Source organism: Epinephelus lanceolatus, chromosome 8, assembly GCF_041903045.1.
Source record: "Epinephelus lanceolatus isolate andai-2023 chromosome 8, ASM4190304v1, whole genome shotgun sequence".
Taxonomy (NCBI): Eukaryota; Metazoa; Chordata; class Actinopteri; order Perciformes; family Serranidae; genus Epinephelus; species Epinephelus lanceolatus.
Genome location: NC_135741.1, coordinates 18,241,486 through 18,265,043, shown reverse-complemented (window position 1 = coordinate 18,265,043; position 23,558 = coordinate 18,241,486). Strand labels below are relative to the sequence as shown.

General features: G+C 41.7%; 1 protein-coding gene across 6 annotated transcripts in view; it reads left to right on the top strand.

The window, feature by feature from the left end:
• Positions 1-23,558, top strand: part of LOC117258328 (glutamate receptor-interacting protein 2-like) — a 48,751-nt gene that overhangs the window by 6,029 nt on the left and 19,164 nt on the right. For 3 of the 6 annotated variants that reach the window (XM_033629127.2, XM_033629130.2, XM_033629132.2), the window contains exons 2-16: positions 2,643-2,723; positions 3,440-3,578; positions 6,262-6,407; positions 7,459-7,542; positions 7,634-7,709; positions 8,301-8,446; positions 11,605-11,752; positions 11,842-12,011; positions 15,539-15,667; positions 15,905-16,066; positions 18,060-18,246; positions 22,286-22,431; positions 22,529-22,609; positions 22,924-22,987; positions 23,406-23,551. In XM_033629127.2, the coding sequence (XP_033485018.2) occupies positions 2,643-2,723; positions 3,440-3,578; positions 6,262-6,407; positions 7,459-7,542; positions 7,634-7,709; positions 8,301-8,446; positions 11,605-11,752; positions 11,842-12,011; positions 15,539-15,667; positions 15,905-16,066; positions 18,060-18,246; positions 22,286-22,431; positions 22,529-22,609; positions 22,924-22,987; positions 23,406-23,551 (1,905 nt within the window). The remainder of the gene's footprint in view (positions 1-2,642; positions 2,724-3,439; positions 3,579-6,261; positions 6,408-7,458; positions 7,543-7,633; positions 7,710-8,300; positions 8,447-11,604; positions 11,753-11,841; positions 12,012-15,538; positions 15,668-15,904; positions 16,067-18,059; positions 18,247-22,285; positions 22,432-22,528; positions 22,610-22,923; positions 22,988-23,405; positions 23,552-23,558) is intronic. The other 3 variants (XM_033629128.2, XM_033629131.2, XM_033629129.2) reach the window with 2 other exon arrangements.

Genomic DNA, 23,558 nt, shown 5'->3' with positions numbered 1-23,558 from the left:
TCTGTAAAGACTCCTTGATGTAAACAAGGAAGTAAACAGGAAATACAATGTGGATTGGTGAGTTAGCTGCGGGCTACAACTTATGCTAATTATTTTAGCCTATATTTGTATTTACTTTTAGACAAATTGACACCATTACAAGTATGCCGAATTATCTATTAGCAGTCCCTGTTTGCAGTGTACACATGGATGTGCAGACAACTATCACTGGATTACTGTGACACTGAAGAAAACATTAAAATATGATGATTATCAAGGAAGTTCGGAGCTAGCTACAAGGAGTGGGCTAACGATGCTAATTCATGAGCGTTTATTTCCCCGTTCATCGGAGTTAATGACATCTTCGGACAGTGTAAGTCACATTTTGTCTAAAAATTAGTGTATCGTGTCATGTAAACTCATATTGGATATTGTAACTCTGAGAAGAAGTAGGCTAACATTAATATTTTTGACGCAAATTGCAGCAATGTTAGTCTGGTGTTGAAGATAACAAAGTACCAAGTTAACTTACCGCCATAAACACCAGCGTGCACCTGTCCTTTCACCTCACCTAATATCTGTGTCTCTCCCGCCGAACAAATTTAAAACATCTGGTTTCTAAAAACAGTTTCTGAATATTTGGGTTGTTAGAAAAAAAAAAGTTTTTAAAATCTGTTTTTTTGCACAATCAGAGAAGATACTGTTGGCTTGTGGTGACTTAAAGGGACAGTTCGGATGTTTGGAAGTTGGGTTGTATGAGGTATCTTTCCATAGTGTGTTACCATAAATCTTCAATTAGTAGCCCAGGCAGACAGCGCATCAGAGAAAGACAGAGTTATGGCACTTGAGGATTACGGCACCCGGCATACCGACACATCACCACTTTATCCTGTTAAACAATCCTCACAACTTGGATTATTTTTTTATGAAAAACCCTTTTGATTCTTTTGATCTGAGCCCTTATGGACTAAAGGAATATGAATAACTTACAGGGTAATCAAGGAATGGACACATCATTTGAGGTAGCCATCAACCTGCTTTTATACATGCAAAGAACGTCTGTAAAGAAAAATGAACTGCTTGGCAACCAGACCAGGCATCTATTTGAGACAGGCGTATATTTGTCAAAATGTGTAGCCACACTGGGCTAGTAAAAGGAACTGGGCTTTTAATTGAAGTTTTACAGTACACTACAGTCACATGATTTAAAATCCATACCACAACGACGTTGTAAAGCTGTGGTCAGTGTGATGATGTTGTGTCTCATTGAGCCACTTGTTAGCAACCTCCTTTTATAAGACACATGAAGGCTTCAAAATTCATTGTGGGGTATATACTGGCTTATGTCATAGAACAAAACGTGAAAGTCTCTGTGTTAACCACGGACCACTTTATTTTGCCACAGACAGCGCTTTCCAACCAGGAACTGAAGCTCTTATGTCACTCTCTTCAAAGCCATGCTCCATTGAGAAAAACAGTAATTTAGCATAGATGAACCCAGGAGCCTCACCAAAGTCCCACAATAACTCAAACAAACTATCTGATGGAGGCTGCAGCAGAGCAGCAACTCCTGTGTTCAGTGAGATAAAATTAATGTTTTTGTCAATGGAGTCTGGTGGCTCTGACAGTTGCATAGATTGGGAACTGAAGCCATTGATTAAATAAAGGGTCCACAGCAGTATATTGCTTAATTTCTGTGACGGTTGTCCTGCATGATTCTCCAAATGTGGGGCATGCAGACTGCTGCCGTCTGTATGTAACACACTGACTCTGGATAAGAACCTCATACAACCCCACTTCAAGAAATCCAGACTGTTTCATAAGTTTGATGCCTGTAGCGCGAGGCACCAACATGGCCCCTCCACTCTTAAAAGAGGCCTTGGCACAGCTTATCTTTAAGTTAGTAATATGATGTTCAATCACTGTGCCGGACAGCTGAAAAGGTAATCCGCAGTGGACAGGATTAGAGAAGTGCCAAGTCCGTTTCCTCATCACTGTGACTGCTGACGTGCTTGTGTGGTTCCATTCAGGTTCAGATGGCCGAGCCGTGGCTCTGCTAATCTGAGGCCAGCCCTGTGCTCTGTCAGCAGTGGGTCCCACTGTGGGTAGAAAATAAAAAATCAGTTTCCCTGCAGAGCAGATTGAACGTTTCCCAGCGTTCTGTAGCAGCTGCTGTAAATGACATGAAAATGATGATTTTCTCTCCATGCCCGAACAGTCCATTAACCGCGTGCTGTTCCTTCAGGAAAATTCCCATGCTTTAGTAGCTGCATACATCAAGCTCGCCGCAAATGTATTCTTGTGTTAAATTAATGGTTTTCGAGGGTCTCTGCTGCACACAGAGAGGAGCTATTTAAAGCCCTTGAACCTTTTGTAGGATTGTGGAAACAAATTGGAGTGACCTTCCAGGGTCCTGATTTCAGGCTGATCACTGTTTTAAAGTTGAGAGTCAAGCCTGATGGATGAATGTTGGCTAAGTTCTGTTCCCTCCCCCCGCGCAGGCCCCACATTACCCAGAGTGCAGTTCAAAGCATTAACATGTGCAGCTGTCATGATTTGCAATGGATGTTCACTTAGCTTTCTGCTGCAGAGTTTCCCTACATGTCACCACAGCTTCAGCTGCTTCATAACAGCACTTCCATACCTCCCTGCTGTCTCCTCAGATGAAGGACCATACTCTAAGGGGAGCAAGGAGTCCGGGGCAGCTGACCAATCCCATTCGTCCTGCAGGCGCAGCTTCTCAGGTACAATCCAGTCAAAAGTGACATTTTATTTTCTATCTGTTATCTGATTCATGCTCCCGCGTCCTCAAAAACAAGAAGAGTCATTTTTGTCCGTGTGCGTGCAGAGCCATGTGTCTGCTGTGTTTTGCTTGATGTTGCACTGTTTTGAATGCTTAGATAAGGTGAAAAAAATGCTTGTGTGGCATACCTGTCATTTGCACTAAACCACTCTTGGTAGACTTCACGTAGAACGATTTAACAGCGCAGCACAATGTGGACCACAAGACAGAGTGGGTCCTCTGATGACACTATAACGCCGCTTATCCATCAAGAAACTCATTTTCAATCACTTAAGGATACACTTAGATTTGACTGTATGACCTAATGAGTTCACTGTAATTTTCAATGAGTGCCCCTTTTGTGATAATACACTGCATTTCTTTTCATTATCAGTATTTAGTGTGCTATTAATAAAACAGACTCTGTCCTCGTCCTCCTCCTCCTCCTCCTGAGCCCGTCACAAAGATTCACTCAGACTGAGAGATTTGAAAGAACAAGGAAAGGACAGGAAAGTGAGAAAATAAAGTGTGTGGTCGTGTGTCAGAGGGCATTTCTGTGAGAGATTCAGGAGAGAAAGATGAAGAAAAAAAGTCTTTAGTTGCCTCTCAGACAGGGTGATTCTGTCAAGCAGATACTAATGCTGACTGTGGATCTGTGCCTGTGTCTGTATCTGTCAGCAGAGGAGTACAGAGGAGTGACCACGGTGGACCTGATGAAAAGGGAAGGCAGCAGCCTTGGCCTCACCATCTCCGGAGGCTCCGATAAGGACGGCAAGCCCAGAGTGTCAAACCTACGGCCAGGTGGGCTAGCTGCCAGGTGAGATCACTGCTCTGTGATGCGGTTAAAAGCTGGCAACTACACCGAGCTGTCTGGACTTGTTATTCTGCTCCCAAAAAACATGCACGTGTTGCAAAGTTACACCAGCTCGCTTTAACTGCAGGACTGTAGGCGTTGGGTTAGATCAAGTTGATGCTGTCACACGTAAGAGCCAAGAAACCATATAAGACGTGTTTATGAATTGATTTAGATGTTAATATTTTCATTTTTTCATGATCAGTTCACATTTAAATCACTGCAAGGGGGTAATTATTCAACATAAGTCTTTTGTGAACCTTTTTTTTGCTTAATTAAGATTCGATTAAACAAATTTTCCCAGATGTCAACACCATTAAACTAATTTTCCCCAACATCAACCACATGAAGGGAAAATGTAGCAGAGGACTCACGTTTCATGATGATTAAGCAGCGTGTGACTGAAGTGTAACACACACACTCACACACACAGTTTTGTAGGAATGACACAGCCCCTCTGAAAATGTCTTGGCCAAATATGCCATCGCTTGTCAAGTCCAAAGAGGTTTAAAGACAGACACTGTGCTAATTCTTCCAAGCAGCTTGTCTTCCCACAGCTGAGCATGCTTGTGTGGAAGTGCTAGCTAATTTACTGGGTGGAGAGACACGCAGACAGACAGACAGAGAGACACGAGAGAGACTGGCAGTGACGCTGTGTGATGGGACCGGACCGGATGCCAGGCCGGCGGTCGGCTCTGCTGGTCAAGTCGTCTTTCTCTGTCTGTTGTCACGGCTGATTGGCAGTAGCCCAAAGGTGAGATGGGGTGAGCAGGGCAGAACATCTATTTAATTAATTAGCCCTCCAACGAGCAGTGTTGACTCATAATGTCATATGTGAGACGGCATGTACAATCATTTGAGTTTGAAGAGGAGAGACTTCACTCACTCATCTGCACAGCTCTGTGTGTTAATCTACATATTGCTAAGAGATTAATAGTAAAGTTATCATTGGATACAAATTAATACAAGCAACCACTTGTTCTATTTCTGCCACTTACACACAGTTACAACAGCCAGAATATTAATTTTACATCAGACAGTTGTATCTCATTTTGATCATTACCGGATCAACTTGTTGGAGGATCCCGGTTCCAAAATGTGCTCATGGGCCCATGGGTGCATTATAAGACAATGGGCCTCTAGGCACAGACATGTCAACTCTCAGACACCTGCCACCTCTCCTGCATAGGAGCAAGACACACAGACTTTACAGTTGTTTAGCCTCTTTGTTGTTGTTTGCATCTCTCTGTAGTCATCGCACATCACGTTATTTCTGTGTCTGTTTGTGGTCATTTTGAGTCTCTTTATGATTGCTTTGGGTCGTTTTGCGGTCTCTTTGTGTCTCTGTGGTTGTTCTGCCCCTTTTTATAGTCACTGTGAGTCTGTGTCTCTTTACAGCTGTTTTGCATCTTTTTATCTTTTTAAATCTCTTTGAAGTCACATCATGTTTCTTTGAGGTCGTTTTCAGTCTCTTCCTGGTTGGTACAACTCTTTACCCCTTTTTCCACCAACATGGAATGGGTTCTCTTCTGGTTCCTGCACCTAATTTTGAACCATTTGAAGCGTTTTGACCAAAACTAAATTGGTTCAGAATCTGAAAAGTTAGCTCCCAGCTGTAATCAAAAATTAGCAGGTTTTTCTTAACCTGAAGTGCGAGCTGTGATGACATCACTGGGCTTGCCACACTCTATAGGTGGGAAAAAGAGTATGGAGAAGTTGACTACAGAGATGTTAAGAGAGTAATCATTGGTTAAAAAAATATCATGCAGTGATCTTATTTACCATTTTTCCATACTTGCTTTTTGATTTAAACAGATATCTGTAGTAACAGAACAAAAGTTTGCAGGGAGGCTAATCAATGCGATCCACCATCTTGCTATTACTGTTAACTTATGTAGTGCACTATACAATGCTCTGTGTTTATGGCACATCCTTGATTACGATGATTCTGATCAAAACTAGTGGAAACGCGGGCTGGTTCGCTGGATGGCACCAAGGTTGCAGCAGTCCTGAAAGGACCCAGTTCAAGAACCAGACCTAATGTCGTCAAAAAGGTGTAATCCATCCATGGTTGGGCCTAACTGTAACAAACAGGTGGCTTACAGTGAGTTTAGAGAGATGAAAATGAAAGGTGTGTGCTGTCAAACCAATAGATGAGCTAAACATGGCTAAAAAGCTCTTTAGAGTTGTTGATAACACTCTGTGGGGTTTGATGCCATAAGCCACATCTCTCACATTATAGATGTTTTGAATTTAAGGCAAGGCGAGTTTATTTAGAAAGCAAATTTCAGCAACAGGGCAACTCAAAGCGCTTTACATACAGAGGGCCAGAAGAAACACATTACAAAAGGACATTTAAATACAATTAAAAACACTCATTAAAGAGCTAAGAGAATACAAAATTAAAACAAGCTATAAATAGAATAAAACAGGTATAAAACATAAGAATAAAAGTTACAGTGCAGAACGGGAAACAGTCTTGAATTAAAAGAACAGCGACCTGCAGCAGATTTTAGAAGTAAACCCCTCAAACTTGCAGTTCCAAAAACCAAGTGACATGCAGTGAATCTGCAGCTTTTTAGGGCCCCGGGACAGTTTCCAGTTATGCCTAACTTTAATCTTGATGATATGTCCATACTTTCCACAGGAGTGACCAGCTGAATGTAGGCGACTACATCAAGTCAGTGAATGGCATCAACCTGTCAAAGCTTCGCCACGATGAGATCATCAGCCTGCTGAAGAACATCGGGGAGCGAGTTGTGCTGGAGGTGGAGTACGAGCTGCCTCCATTCGGTAGGTGAAGTTCAGCTTGAATATTGAGCCTGTTAGTGCAACACATGCTAAGACGTTTAGAGAAAGTGCTCAAATGCACAAAGGTAGGAAATGGATTAATAAAAAGGCTGATTAGTGAAGGCTGCAGACCAAAAGAAACGCCTGGCTTATGATTTCTAGGGCTAAAGTTTGGTGAAAAGGTAAAATCTTCCAAAACACTGTACTTTTGTAGCATTAACATATCAAGTTAAAGTTCAGCTTTATTGTCTTGTGTATTAAAAATACAGTGAAATGCTTGTGCTCAGTGGGACACTCTGCCGTACACAAAGGGCACACATCCCCAGACAACAAGAAAGGAACACTACACACAATATACAGTGCATGCAATATACAGCAACAACGTGCAATGCGCTTGGATGCGTCAACTGTTCAGCAACCTGACTGCCTGAGGGAAGAAGCTGTTACTGAGACAGATGGTGTGTGATCTGATGCTCCGGTAATGTTTTTTAGATGGAAGGAGCAAGAAAAGAGCATGAGTGGAGCAGCAGGTGTCCTTAAAGGGAAAGTTCACCTCAAAATCAAAAATAAATATTTTTCAGCAGCAAATGTTACTAAGTTTTGGTCATTCTGTGCCAATTAGTTTTTTCCTGCTACCATGTATTTGTGCTGCAGATCAGAATAACCTAGACATCTATAAATGCTCAGCCAAAATTAGCCCCAATTTAACTTCAACATCTAGACATCTTTCGACCTGCAAATCACCAGATCAATACTTACTGGGTTTCTTCGATCGAGGCACTGGCCTCAGAAACACACTTGGTCCCCAGGCGCTGCGCTGTGGCTGCTCACTGCTCTGAAATCATTAGCACGGGTCAAATACAGAGAATTAATTTCTCCACTGAGAATAATTAAACATATTTCCACAATGCTTTGTTCATTCTCAAGATTCAGCACTTATACACTCAGATGACACTATAATCAAACTTTGGTGAACGCCTTCCACATTGCTAACACTGCTCTAGTAAATCATAGCATTAATTTCCTGAGTCTGTCCTTTGCTGTCTGCTCTTAGTCCAGAACCCCACAGGAGTCTTAACCAAAACCATAGAGGTGTGTTTACACAAGGAGGGAAACAGCTTCGGGTTCGTCATGAGAGGTAGGTGGACCGGATGTTTTTGTGTAAATCCATCAGTAAAAATAATAAGCTGTTTGCACTGATTTATGTTGTGTGTTTTGTTTGTTTTTAGGAGGCTTCCACGAGGACTGGCGCAGGTCTCGTCCTCTGGTGGTTACATACGTCAGGCCTGGAGGTCCTGCTGACAGGTGAGGACGTGGCTAGATGAGTTAGTGTTTGTGTGTATACATGTGGAGCTATATACGAGTCTCGATCATGCATGAATGAGCCTATTCAAATGATTGTATGTGTGCGTGCATGCATGGTTCTATATGTTTATATTTAGATGTATGGACTAATGGAAGTGTTTTACTACAACAGCAATGAAACTATTTATGTGCAGCCATATGGGATTAGATGATTGAGAATTGTGCTTTAGATCCACAACATCTCTATGCACATTATGTCTTTACGCTCAGGCCGGCGCTTGAAATTGTGGCTGTGACACATATAAAACATCTTCAAAACAGAAAGGGCAGCACTCATCCTGAGGCTAATGCAACATTTTACTTTTCCCTACGAAAACCAAGTGCACCAGAACACTGGAGCAAACATAATTCACCATCAAAGACTTTACAGCAGCTTATCTCTTTTATCCTTCATCTCACCTGGGAGGGAACACTCATGTGGAACTGTTTAATGATTTACTGTGACTGGTGCTTAAACGCTTGTATGAGCATCTCGAGCCGGTCGCCCGTGTTTTATTATTTTGCCTCCTTTCTCCTCCCGCGTTTCTCCAGAGAGGGCACTTTGAAGGCCGGAGACCGAGTATTGAGCGTCGACGGGATGCCTTTAAACAGAGAGAAGCACGCCGACGCTTTGACCATGCTGATGCAGAGCGGCCAGGAAGCTCTGTTCCTGATTGAGTATGACGTCTCTGTCATGGGTGAGCACACACACACAGGGAATATGTGGAGGCATGGTAGGGCAGCATTGCTCTGAGGGTAAATAAAGTGGCCGTTCGGCAGCGTGGATGTGAGTGAGTGTCGGTGCTGGAGATGCCACCAGGGGAGTCACACTGGCCCAAGAGCACACATTGAACAGGGAAAGGGTAGATGGGTAATAGTCAGTGTTCTATTATAGTGTGTGGATCTCTCTTCACTCCTGAATCATGGCAGGTTCAATCTTAATCTATTTAAAAAATGAGTATTACTCATCTGTATCAGAGGAGCTTTTACTGCAGGTGAATTATTGATGAAATATAACACAGTGAATGGTGCAAACGGTGTTGTGAAAAGGAATAAACACAGATCAGTCTGACTGTAAGTGTACAGAGCAAGTCAGATCTTTTTTATGTAAAAAAAACAAATATATCCCCACAGTTGGGTCAAAGAGTAGTAAAATATGCCACTGAAGACAGGAATTCACTACAGATTATAACCCCCGTTTGGTCATGGTGACTAATTCTTTCACAAGATCACAAACTGCTCTGTGCAAAATAGGGCAGGTCACCAAGGACATTTGACACACATTATCTCTCTGTATGTGGGAGTTTAGGATCCAAACCTCCTGCCTCCAGACTAAACCAGTCAGAGGGTTCACAAATTATAAGGAACATTTTCGAAAATGGGAGAAATTAAAACACGATTTCAGAGCGCAAACTACACCACGGCCTTTGAGGTAGCTCACTTTATTTTCAGAAACATTGATAGCTGAGAGCATGTTGGCCTGCTTGCTCTCTGTCAACACATCTGATCTCTAATACTCAGTTAATGACCACATCAAACCTCCACACGGGCATATAGCGTGCATGCCGGTATCTTTATTAAAGTGAATTAGTGATGAATCACTCTCATGCATGAAGCATACATCAATAATAGCCTGATTTCACATATGACCCATGATAATGAGGATACAGAAGAATAAAGATGCACAGCAAAAGTAGCATGTTCTTAGTATGTTAGAGACCCTCCAAAATTTTACAAATCATGTCTTCAGGTGGCAGCAAGGTGGGGCAGTCAGCACTGTCGCTTCACAGCAGGAGGGTTCTGGGTTTGAACCTGCCGGCTTCTATGTGGAGTTTGCATGCAAGTGCATCATACTGGAGGTTTAAGTGGGACTGATTACAAAGGGCCCCATTGGGAGGGGAGTCCTTGAAAAGCCTGGAATGAATAGTTTGGTTTAATCTGCAAATTTTGTACTTATTAGTGCCTTAACTGAGTGAAAATTGGCTGTATAAAGTGGTTAAAAGACTAAACTTTGTATGAAAATTATGGAAGCTCTCTGAGGCTCCTCTCACCCCTCAAAGACGCAGAATGGTTTAGTCCACCTCTGCACCAGGATTCATCTGTAAACTCAGCCAGAGCAGAGTGAGTGACTGCTTATGCTGCTGGAGCACTAACGTACACTGTTTTGTCTTTCTCTGGGAAAGGGAATTCCCAAAAAAGAGAAGACTGAAAGAAAGAAAGGAAAACTGACCTTCAAAAAAAATTCAAAAGGTGAATATGAGAGACAGATCAAGAGAGGATGGGCGGGAGGGGCCCACAGAGAACACATATTCATTGGGTCCAAACTTTGGTGCTACACCCCAGTGTCAGCATGTTTTTTCTCCGGGTGCTCCAGCTTCCTCCTAAAGTCAAAAGACATGCAAGTTAGGTTAGTCGTTGACTCCAAATTGCCCGTATGTGAGTTTGAATGGTTGTCTGTCTCTATGTGTCAGACCTGTGATAGTCTGGCGACCTGTCCAGGGTGTACCCTGCTTCTCTTCCAATGTCCTGAGAAGGACACTGTGACCCTGGACCCTGAATAGGATAAGCAGTTACAGATAAAGAATGGATGTTTTCATGGGTGCTCATGTCTTATTAAGAGGAGCCAAGCCGCCCCTAGCTCACCTGTAGTTCGCACCCTGCATTCATTCTTCAGTTTAAGTCAAAGTTTTTCTCCATTGCTGTGAACACCGTTACTGCTCCTAAAATATTCACTGAAATCATTTTAGAAAATTGTACCTGTTAATGTATTATTATGTACTGCATTTTAACTAGACGATGTGCTTGCTCATTTGTGGTGTGTGACAGTTGTATTTGTCTGTTTGTGTTTATTGTTGCAACAATGTTTATGCTGCTGTGTTGGCCAGGAACCTCTTTTAATCTCATTGAGACTTTTATCTGGTTAAATAAAGTACAAGCTTTATTTGTCCTGCTAAAGACCTTCCCTGCTGCACTCAAAATGGTATGTCCGTTTGTCATTAAGTCAGAACAATTAAATGTTTAAGGAACTGTGCCAAAGGGCAATAAGTTGTATTTCTTTTTGTCATTTCTCATTGAGATTTGCATACAATAACCCAGTATCCTCTACAGCCAACTGAATAAACTCATGTTATACAAACACCAGTTACACCAGTGTGATGTTCACAGCTTTGCACCCCTCTGGTGTTCCCCCTGTTCAAAATAATATTAAACAGAAATGATTAAAATAAAAACACATTATAAGCAAATGTCCCAGTAGAATAAAAATCCTATGAATTAGGGACCATTTTGTTAAATGTTATTTCTGGCATGTTGCAGCCCTCCCCAATATGTCTCTGCTGTGATGTCCTCAAAGGCAGCATGTCGTCTGTCTGCTCCTCTGTGTCCACCTCCTCCTCTGACAACACTTCCAGTATATTTTACATCCCATTGTCCCTCTCTGATGTTTATCAAGACCATATTCAGTAACTGTGATACCTACATGAAAAACATTTTGTCCACCTGTGGTGTAAGTGAACTAAATCCAATCCTGTTATCAGTTTTTGTGGCGTTATGAAAAGATTAATGCCAAATTAATTGGAAAATGTGCAGTATTTTGCCTGTGAGAATTTACACAGTGAAAAACCCAACCATTTGAAAAACAGTATAATCCACTTTGGTCTTCAAGGCAAAGTCATTGCATCAGCAGGTCAGGAAATCCATCTAATGTAAATCATATCATAACTCATATTTTGGGGGTCTGTTCATCATCGGTTAAGACTGTAAAAGAGACACATATTAATATGTTGTGTTTGTGGCTGTAGCTGCGTCCAGTAATCTTACAGGCCTCTCTCATATCTGTGTGTATGATCTGTTTCAGAGGCAGTGCAGCAAGCCTCGGGCCCTCTGCTGGTGGAGATAGTGAAAGGTCCATCCACCAGCCTCGGGATCAGCCTCACCACAACAATATACAGGAGCAAACAAGTTATTATTATTGACAAGATAAAGCCAGCCAGCGTGGTGGAAAGGTGGGACTTACATCTTGCAGTATACCGCTTTACACACAATTTGTTGTAAAACGAAAGGTTTCCTGACACAGTTGTTCTCACTGTCTCAGGTGTGGAGCGCTGCACGCAGGTGACATCCTTCTGTCTATAGACGGGACCAGCACAGAGCACTGCTCTCTGATGGAGGCCACGCAGCTACTTGCCAGCACTTCTGATGTTGTTAAACTGGAGATTCTCCCTGCCAGTCAGAGCAGACTCCCCGTCAGGCTGCAAGATGCAGGTATGTCCAGGAAGTGACACAGAAAACACAGCAAATCTACTGCAACAGAAAAAGGAATCCGAGAGATAGGACAATCAGCAGTGAAAGAGGGAGTGATATGTGTGATTATTTTGAATTAATAAATATATTATTTAGCCTGTCAAATGTCTGAAATGGTGGAAAATGCCCAATACAAGTCTCCAGAGCCCACAAACAAATGTAGAAGGCAATGCAAAATATTCACTGAGGACAACGCTGACTAATCATTTCAGCACCACACCATTTAAATATTTTGTGTACATTGTGGAGAATATACAGGCTGGTGTCACCATACGTATTGTGGCTTCTCTCGACTCCACCTACAGCTGTAAAGAGCCTGGTTGCCTCTCAGCTGCCTTCTCCCATGCACTGTGAATCAGCATGTGTGTGTGTGTGTGTGTGTGTGTGTGTATGTGTGTGTTTGTGTACGCTGCCAGCCACAACCCCTCTGCCTTTAGGCACACACTCTCATGCATACCAACAAGCCACTCACACTCTCTCTCTCTCACACACACACACACACACATACTCACAAACACTGTAAACACTTTCTCTGTCAGAGATCATGTTCGTGCCATGTTCTGCAGACTTATTTCTGGGTCAGCAGCTGCAGGGACTCCTTAACATGTGAGCATGGAAAGAATCATACACCATGACAAAGGAAATAAGATGTAGTTTAGTCTTCTCTGCGGGTCACTGGGTGTTTTCTTCTACAGTTTCTTCTTTTTCCCCTGATCCAGTCTTCACTTTTATTTATCAAACTTCTGTCTGACTTTTATCCTTGTGTACTTATTTTGTTTTGATCAGTGTCTTATATTTACACAGGCTTAAAGAGACAGTCCACCCCAAAATCAAAATGCATATTTTTCCTCTTAACTGTAGTGCTGTTAATCAGTCTAGATTGTTTTGGTGTGAGTTGCTATGTGTCAGAGATATCGGCCGCAGAGATGTCTGCCTTCCTTTGAATATAATAGAACTAGATGGCACTCAGCTTGTGGTGCTCATACCTCAAAATAGTGCATTTGAAAAATTCAACAGCAATGTCTCTTTACTGAAATCAAGATCTGGTTACGCTGATAATTCATGGATCTTGTTGTGAGCAGTTTCATGGAAGAACTAGTGTTTTCAAATATGTTGATTTATCAATACATGTCAGTTCTATTTTAACTGGTTTCAATACTCATTTTTGTTGGTATCAATTCTATCAATAGTAGTTTCTCGCTCTCTACCCTCTCCCTAACAGTGGGTTGACACACACACCGCTGCAGTTCCCCCACAGCCCTGCCTCCTCTCTCGCACTTGTCATTCGTCTCATTCACTTTAGTTGCATATAGGATTTTGTGGCACAGTTTTGTTTTGCTTTTTTCTAGCACTTATTGTCTTTTGAATGTGTGCACTACCACAAGACGAATATCGTTTTCAATAATGTAAAAACATTTTAATTATTGTTATTGTTTACCAGTAGTGAGTACAGTCCTAACCAGTAAAAGAAAGGTTATCGTTGCCATGTTTCATTTATCATTAAATATAAATCATAGATCGTGTGCCTTAATGTCAAACGTATGGTGTTGAGAATGGTATTGAATGTTGATATTTTTCAAGATATTGTATTGAGGTTAGATTCCAGTATTAGTAGTACAACACTAGAAGGAACTATTTTCTGTCTACTGCCCTACACCAACTGTAACTATTGACAGAAGGAAGCATGCATCTACTCATGGATGAGAGGCTTGTGCTCGTGAGATGTAACATTAGCTAGCTCAGTAGTGCTAGGTGAGCTAGCAGTAGACGCATGCTTCCTTCTACACGGTTATACGGGTGTAGTTTGGGAGAAAGAAAATAGTTTCTACATGAAACTGCTCACAACAAGGTCTGTGGATTATCTTGAGTAACCTGGTCATGATTTCTGGAAAGAGACATTGCCGTAGAGTCTTTCAAATATATTATTTGGTGCCCAATATATTGGAGAGAAGGCAGACATCTCTACAACCGATATCTCCAACACTCAGCAATTCACACCAAAACAATCTAGACTGAGAATAAATAGCACTACAGGTAAGAGAAAAAATGTCTGTTTTTGATTTTTGGGGTGAACTCTCCCTTTAAATCCTCTGATGAGCGCTTACAAATGAATACTTGAACTTCATGGCTCCTGCTGACCACTGAATAGTCTCAATGCAACATGCAGCACAGTCATCACTTCTCTATCAAATGACAGGCATGTATCTTCTGAAATTTCAATTCAATAATGATTCACTTCCTGAATAAGGCATCATGGCGTGATGATAAAACGAAATTTTCACAGCTTCTTTCCCCCCAGGATAAGCCATGATTATAAGATGCAATTTGTCTAATCTCCTCTGGGGATTTAATAAGACTGATATGGCCACTGAGAGATTAGAAGTTAATGTTTCTTTCCAGCGGCGTTGATCGAAAACACCATTTCTTGGAGAGCTTCCCCTAGGTGAGCTTAACATAAGCCGTCAGAGCCGAAGCTTCACAGGTTTGATTGAGTCCGATAGACACTGGTTCTCCGGAAAGGGCTGGGGGTTCTCCCGCTTGTATTCTGATTACATATGAGTTGGATTTAACCAGGTTCCCTGAACATGGCAAACGTCCCAGGCTCTACTGCAGTCATCCATGTTTCCAGCAAATCCTCCATCCGTGTGAGCAAGTTGTTAGAGATTAGACCCCTGCAAATGAAGCAGCACGGATTACTGTCACATGTAACGCTCTGTGACAATTTTAGCTGCATGAATATGTAAAGGACAGTTAATTATTGAGGTGTGTGTCATACAGGAGGTCAGTTGTTTCTCTTTGAATGCTTCACAGATACGCTTTGACTGAATGTACTGTTTATACAGGCTTAAAGTGCCTTTCAGAATTAACAACGATCCGTGCTCTCTTTTTCATGGGTGGGGAAGTCAACAGAATTGCTAAATAAAAACCACATGAATACAAATCACACAGGATTAAATTGAACATGTTAAGATCAAGCTGTCTGCCAATGAGGTGCAGACTCCCTGCATCATCAGCAATCAAGCTTTCAGCTGGGCTCAATCAAGTTCAAGCCACATGTCTGCTAACAGCCAGTATCACAACATCACCATGCCCAGCGGTCAACTGACTCAGAGTCTTTCTGCACCGCGTTCTTTTGAAAATGAAATTATAAAAATGATCTCCAGTTTGCACTTAGCGTTTTGGAACCTTGCTAGTAAAAGTAAGATTTTTTTTTTAGCCCATTCAGCCAGTTCAGCTCTGTGTGTCTAACTGATTCTCAGATGCTCATCAAAATACATTAAACCACAGGGTTTAATCTAGTGTACCATGACGAAAACATCAAATATCAATTACCCTGCTCTGAATTATCCTCCAGGCACTGCGTCATGTGGTGCAAATTTAGACATGGGAATGAAAGCGTGATTTCATGGGTAAAAATTAGAAACGTGCACAACAGAGGAGTGGATCTGGTTTACTTAATGGATCTGTTTGCCTCCATGTTGCTGCAGTAAAAGTGCAGAAGAGCAACCATCATCACTGGGACCAAAGCAGCAACTACTGCCATCCCCCACATGCCAGCCACAGCAAGACATGGAGCAGCCCAAGCCACCCACACAACCAGCAGGACCACTGCAAATGTAAGTTATCACTTGTGACAGCACTGCTGCTGGCGAGACACCATAGCAGGAGCCTTTTCTTCACCGCATTTGTTAAATCTTTTCCAAGAGGTTTACTCCAACACTGTTACCACAGTTCTTTCTTTTGTTGCATGTTCACATGAGCGTGTGCTGCTGCTGCTGTGGACGTGAATGAAATATGGTTTTAATCTGACTGTACCATCCCTTTGATACGTTTAGTGCTATGTCTCCTTTCAGCTCTGGTGAGTGGTGGCTTCTCCCCTTCCTCCACAGCCACTTCAGGCTTCAGCAGCCAGGGGAGCAACACGCTGCCCTGCCCCATCCCTCCGATCGCACCCACCAGCCCCCGCAGCTCCACGGGCAAGAGGAGGAACAGGAAGAAGGACCACAAAAGCTCATGTATGACCAACTGTCTACTCTTTCCTTTTCTTTAAACCACATTAAAGGGTCGGTTCAACTAAATTAAACACATTGTTTTACCCACAGCATTTTTTTCAATGAGGGTCGGCTAAATATCAGAACCACCTCTCTGTATTTTCTGCAGGACTGTAGTGTCAGGCTTTTAGCTCGATGCACCTAATAATAAACTGGCAAATGGGTGTATGTTGATAAGATTTTTGTCTCCAGCTTAATACAGTGGAGGTGAAAGGGATTGTTTGTGATGTTCACAGAACTGAACATGTCTCTGCAGACATCTCCGCCATCCAAACACCTTTTTATTACTTTTTTGGCAGTTTGATATGAAGGGTTTGTTTGCAAAAGCAGATATCTACGTTTTCATTTATCACTGCAGGGAATATCATTCAAACTTGGGTTGGTTTACTCATTTTAGGAATGGCCTTTATTTGATTTTGCAAACATACAGACTTGTGGGTGTATATATCTAATATCTATATATATGGACAGAAGTGACCATTCCCGTCAGGATAGGAATGTTTCATCATAGCATAAAGGCGATCAGTCAGAACAAAAGAAAAATAAAAATAAAATGCCTGGAGCCCCCAAAAACATATTCAACATATTCAAGCTTCATAATGAAGGTAACACAGCCTATTAAGTCTAAATTAGCCAACAGATCTAAATGAGCATTCACTAATATGTTGAACTGGACTTTTTTATAATTATTTGGTTCTTTTATTTTGCAATTTTGGTTGTGAAAGCAGATGAACCTCTCCACCCACTATTGAATTCTCAATTCTTTTAACCTTTTTTGGATTTAGAATTCATAGCTAGCTTAACTAGGGAGACTCAAGAACAACCACTGGTATTGAGGTTTGGCAAAATATAGAGGAAAAGGCACCAGGTCATTGACTGACGAAGCACATTTAGTTGTTGAAATGTTAAAATGTTTTTTATTCCGTGTATAGGCTACACACCTTTACAGTTGGAGAATTTAAGAAACACTTTCGGCCTACAGCAATGATGAATAAAAATTAATACCTCCCATATAATTTCAAAGGTAGCCATAAAGAGCCACATGTGGCTCCGGAGCCGCAGTTTGCCCTCCCATGAAGTGGTCCCAAACTGTGCCAGCAAAATGCCCCCTACAGCATAACAGAGCTGCAATAAATGTAGTGATTGTTAAATGAAGATAATCCACAGACTTAACCATCCCTGTCTTCACTGTCAGCAGTTTTTATAGAGAATATTTGTTCAGTACAAAGAAGTTTCTTTAAAAAATAACAATCATAACCACTCAATTCTAAATAACCTGCAAAGCGAATCACATTCACGTCACATTAGACCTTTAAATCGGCACGGTTTGATGCTAAACTTCCAGTTTCTTTTACCAATAACCGGTGACTTCCTCTTTTCTTATTGAACTGTAGCTCAGAATGATCTTTGTCTCTTTCTTCCCTTTCAAATGTCAGTCTGGTTGAACCATTGTAAAGCTTTGTTCATGTACAAAACAATCCCTTCATACAAAGTAACATTATTGGTACAAAGGACTTTCTACAACATGAAAGACCATTCAGAAATATAGAGAAGTGCTCCCATACATCTGACTGCACCCAGTCAAGCTTTTGTAGCAGGCAGTTCCAAACTTTTGAATGGCAGTGTATGTCTGTTTTTTTTTGTGGTTGAGTTGTTGTTGTTTTTTTAGGTGAACTGACCCTTTAAACATGTTTCACAGCGCTGTTAAAACACCTTTAGCTCCTGTTTCACCCCCTCAGTGTGTGAACAGACTTGACTGATCACTGACGTAAACATGACTGACGTAATCTCTGACTCATTCCCTTTCCATCCCCATGTCATCTCTGTGGGTGCACATCTCTTCCCTTTATCCTTCTCCATTTTTTTGTCTCCCACAATCCCTCTCTTGCTCCATTCATCTGCCACTTCTCCACTAATATCTCACTCTGATGTGTCCCCTCCCTCCCCCGTCCCTCAGTATCTCTGGCGTCCAGCTCTGTTGGCCCAGGGGGGCAGGTTTTTCATGTGGAAACAAGCGAGGTCGTCCTGAGGGGGGATCCGCTCACAGGTTTTGGGATCCAGCTGCAGGGGGGTGTCTTTGCCACAGAAACCCTGTCCGCTCCCCCAGTCATCCGCTTTATTGAGCCCGACAGCCCAGCTGAGAGGTAACACACTGAGACACCTAACGAGTAAACAAGTATCATATAGGGGGTCACCTTGAAGCAGACGGCCGCAGTGCTAATCATTCAGGCACATGTGAAAAAAGGATAATTTTAGCCTCATGTCTCAATGAGTATTTCAGCTGAAGGCATGCGCATTAGAGCTGCGTTTGTCTCACGCTGTGGTTCCCAAATATGAGGTCAGGACCTACAGAAGGGGCCATAAGATAATTAAAGGGACAGTTCACCCCAAAATAAAAAATAAATATTTTTCCTCTTACCTGTGTCTATTCATCAGTCTAGATTTTTTTGGTGTGAGTTGTTGAGTGTTGGAGATAACGGCCGTACAGATGTCTGCCTTCTCTCCAGTATAATGGAACTAGACGGCACTCGACTTGTGGTGCTTAAAGTGCTAAAAAATATATATTTGAAAAAATCTCTCTTTCCAGAAATCATGACCCGGTTACTCAACATAATCCACAGACCTTGTTCTGAGCAGCTTCACGTAGGAACTATTTTTCTTTCTACCAAACTACACCCGCGTATCACTGTATCACTGCACAGAAGGAAGTGTGCACCTACTACTAGCTAGCACCACTAATGTTAGAGCTCAGCAGAGGAGAAGCCATTAATGTTTACATCTTGTGCTGTCACAAGAACGAGCCTCTCATCCATGAGTAGAGTTGCAGGAAAAAAGTCATCCTGTAGAGCATACATCCTATTTTGCATCTAAATGAGGCCCAGAAGTCAAAATATTCAAATAAAGCATGAAGAAAAACAGTCTGTGGTTGAACTGGTCACAACTGGTAAATGTAAGTAGGCTATATAACTTATAACAGTGTGTCTTAAGTAGATATTGCTTTGTTTTAAGGAGACAGGAATTGATAAGATTTTATTGACATCAAAGCCATTATTGATTCTGCTCATCCGTTTAATTCTTTATTGATTCCCATATTGATTCCTGAGGTAGGACTACACCCTGTGCAGAATGAATAGTGTTAATTGCGGCACCTAATTTACTTTTAAATTCAGTGATTTCTTCTCACCTATTAGCACCGTCCGTCACTACATTATCACTTAGTTTTTATATGTTCATGACAAATTATATACGTTTTGTCATAATTCTCATTTTACAAAAGCTACTTTTAATTTTAGATTAAGTCCTGTTTGGGTGATGAAAAGCAGGTTATCAACGAATATTTTTTATTTTTGCTGACAAAAATTGACAAAAGCATAGTGTTAGTTCAGACAGGACACGATGTTAAGCTCAGCTCACATCCCAGCTACATCAGCTGATGTCAAACAGCCCATTCAACTGATGGAGCAACTGACTGATGGAAGGGAGTCATCTGGTGGATCACATGATTCCTTTCTATGCAACCAAATCTCATTCAAGGCCCTATTTAAACTGCTCTGGCCTTCCTACTGTTGCTGCTTCCTCTGCAAGCTGCTTTGCAACCCACCTCCACCCCAGCTCCTCCTTTTTTATGTTGTGTCTGACTTATCAGTGTCATCTCTGTTTGTCATTGATGCTGCTCTGTTCTGTTCCCAGGGGATCTTTGCTGCTGCTCTCCCTGCCTTAGGCTTTCCATGTAGAAATGGAAATGTGGAGAGGTGTGCTTTGGGGTTTTTGGGGCTTTCTGCGTAGGCCTAGGAAAGGTAGAGGCCCCAGAACAGAGCCATACCGCCAAATATAACACTGCAAATGGAAATAAAAGTTTTCTTTGACTAAAGTGCTCCTCGCTGAATTAACACTGTGCAGCAAGCATGAAAGAGGGAGCTGATGGGCGAGTCAAGCTAGCTGTAGCAACAGTCTGTCATCATCTAAAATGGATTAAATGAAAAGATATTTGAACAGTGTTCGTTTTCATTTATCAAATCTGCTGAGCCTGCCTGCTTATATTTTGATATTTACACTCAGTTGGAAAGCAGTAGGCTAACTCGTGCATAGAGTGTCACATACATGGCATTCCTGGAATTTAAGCCTATGTTGTGTAGAAAGATGTTCCAGCATACTGCTGGTGGTTCCACCATTACTCAAAATGATCATTTAGCAGACATTACAAGCTGCACTGTTGTTATCCCTCTTTATGAAATGAAGCCACACATTGGACCGTTTCTTTATCCCCGCCATGACTCCTTCTTGTCAGAAGTTTCCAGCAGCGTAAATGAATGAGTTTGACGTCATAGTTATGCAATATGAAAATGTCTGAAAAACATGCTGGCATCGAGAAAGAAATTTATAAGCTCAGAGGCGATGGATTGGACAATTTGGAACCAGTGTTTAACTGGAAAGTTCTCAGTTCCTGTCACGAGACGTAAGTGCTCGACAACACTTGGCATGATGACAGTTTATTTCTTTAGAGAGGGAGGTCACTGCCCAAAATATAATGAGGTCAACAGATGTTCTCAGTTATTTATAACAACAGTTACTTTAAATCTGACGAACTTCATGGAGCAGTCGTCTCCAGAAGTTAATTTATCACACATTAGACATGAGGCATTGATCCAGCCAGTGTTTTTTAATGGTGAAAAAACCTCCCTACTGGTATGAAGTACTGAATTGATCAGTACTGCATGTTGCAGTGTCATTAACACACAGCTCTGATCAGGCCAGTGTGTTGTATCTGTCCTTGTCTTGCAAGATTAATGATGGTGTCTGTGCAGGGCCGTGTCCCCTGGCTCTTGTAACACGATTAGTCCAGCAGCAGTTGGACAGGAGTGACTCAAGTACAGCATCCGACTGTGATGTTGGTGTCTCAGCCTCCACACAAGGTTAATGAGCAGCGGTGGTTAGTGAATTAATATCAGTTGACAGTGCTTCGGTGTTTGCCCTTGCAATTAGGGGTCTGATTAAATGTGTGATATGTGGGATTTTTTTTTTTTTTTTTAATCCGTACGAGCACTCGCTTTGCTGAGGTGATTTTCCAAGTTCGAGTAAGGTCAGTGCTCAGTGTGTTTACGTCAAGTCCAGAGGCCATATCATTTTATAGATGGCATTTTAAACGTTCAGCCTATGTGACATGTGGTGTCACATCGGCTCAGTGTGTCACTCATCAGACCCTTTTCACTGAAAGCAGAAATCACAAGCCTTGCTGATGCAAGTGTGGGCATGTCGAAGCCATTAGTAGATCAATCGATTAGTTTATCAACAGACATTTGTATAATTTAAGTAATTTTTGAAGCAAAAAACGACAAACATTTGCTGCATCCAGCCTCAAAGGAATACTTCACCCCCGAAAATGATCATTTGTGTATCATTTTTTTCACCCCATGTTACACTGAGTTAATGAAGACAATGTTGTTTCTCTCACGTCTCCTCAGTGAATGAAGAATGCAAAAAATCTTGATAAATTGAAGTCATAGCGGTCTGCGTTTAACAGCAAAACTCTATCAAAACATCTGTTTACAGACTCTCACACAGCTCACACAGTATAATCCAACTTCCATTTTTCCAGTTGTTTGCTCAGCACTGATACACAAGTGATCATTTCAGGGGTGAAGTATTCCTTTATTTGTGAGAAGTTGATATGTATTTGGTTTTATATCATTTCTAATTCAATAGCTTTGTGTTTATAACTGTTGGTTGGACTAAACAATGAAGCTGGGGAATACTTGTTTCTGCAAAAAAAAAAAAAGAAGTAATTATTTTATATACCAGTATGTAGTTTGTTCTCAGGTCTCTTGTGAAAAAGATATTTATCCTAGTGACACCCTCTGAATGAATAATTAAGCTAAAGACGTTACCTTGGGCTCTGGGAAACTGTGATGGTAATTTTTCACTTCAATACTTTGAATAATTGTTAGTTGAAGCCCGAGTTGAATTGTGGTCAATTTTAATTATTATTATTTTTTTTACATTATTTTGTAATGTTTACACACAATTACATTTTTATTTTTATTTTATTTTATTTGATCTTATTTTGTTTTACTTCATTTCATTTCGTTTTATTTAATTTCATACAAACTGTTGTGGGGGGCGGCAGTCTCTCACATGAGCTTTATTTCCACTCTAAGACTCTTTGTGTGTGTTTTCTGTGTGGAGGTGTGGGCTGCTGCAGGTCGGAGACAGACTGTTGTCCATTAATGGGATCCCAACTGAAGACGGCACTTTGGAGGAAGCCCATCAGCTGCTCAGAGACTCCGCTCTGGCCAATAAAGTCACAGTGGAGATTGAGTTTGATGTCGCAGGTATCAAATTGTGAAGATAAATTCTTATTGTGTGAAATCTCTCAGCGTATTTGTGTCTTTCCTCTGATATTTATCTTCACTTAAAATCCCAATTTAGAGTCAGTGGTTCCCAGCAGCGGCACCTTCCACGTTAAACTACCAAAGAGGAGAGGAGTGGAGCTGGGCATCACCATCAGTGGTGAGTTTGTTATGAAGGCAACACACAGCAGGGGGCAGTGTTGCTCAATAATACTCAACAGACCCGCAAACTGTAAATCTTCTTTTGAATCAATGTCCTGTGATCCATAAAACTCCACGAGGGCACATACCTCATTACCTCTGAATAATACAGGCCTGTACCAGCTTTCATCATTACTCTTTGTGCTCTGGGCAAACACAAACAGGAAGCTGAGTATGATTAGTGCACCAAAAAGAAAAGGGAGTTCAAATGGTTTATCCTCGTATCAAATGTCCTAGAATAAAAACACACTTTATTTTCTTGTCTTTCACCAGCAAGTAAGAAACCTGGCAAGCCCCTCATCATCTCTGACATCAGAAAAGGAAGCATAGCACACAGGTATGTCCCAACGTCACACAGAAATAATCATATTACTAGGTACATGTTTAGTTTTTTTGTAAATACAACAACGCTTTTCAGGTCACATTAAGGAGACACTGTTACTCAACACTTAACAGTCAGGGTGAACTAGGTTTTCTAGGCTTATGTGGGATTATTTCATGAGCAAAATAAAATTGTTTTGTGAATCCACTGTGTTATACAAGCCTAATTGGATTGAGCTATCAAAACTGGATCAGTAGGGCAGAGCAGCTACATTTCAGAAGGGCTCAGTGTTGATTAGGTTGAGGGTGAGGTTACGGTGACCCCCGAGGATCCCAGTGAGACACTAACGCTAATAGGATTCTCAGTGAGTCAGGAGGAGCAGCTCCTGGGGCCCAGTTGATACTTGTGATCCTCTCGTTTTTGTGTCTGCTAGAACAGGCACTCTGGAGCCAGGAGACCGGCTGCTGGCCATCGACAGTGTGCGTCTGGAGAACTGCACCATGGAGGACGCCATGCACGTCCTGCAGCAGGCTGAGGACATGGTCAAACTCCGCATCCAGAAAGATGAGGACAACATTGGTACATT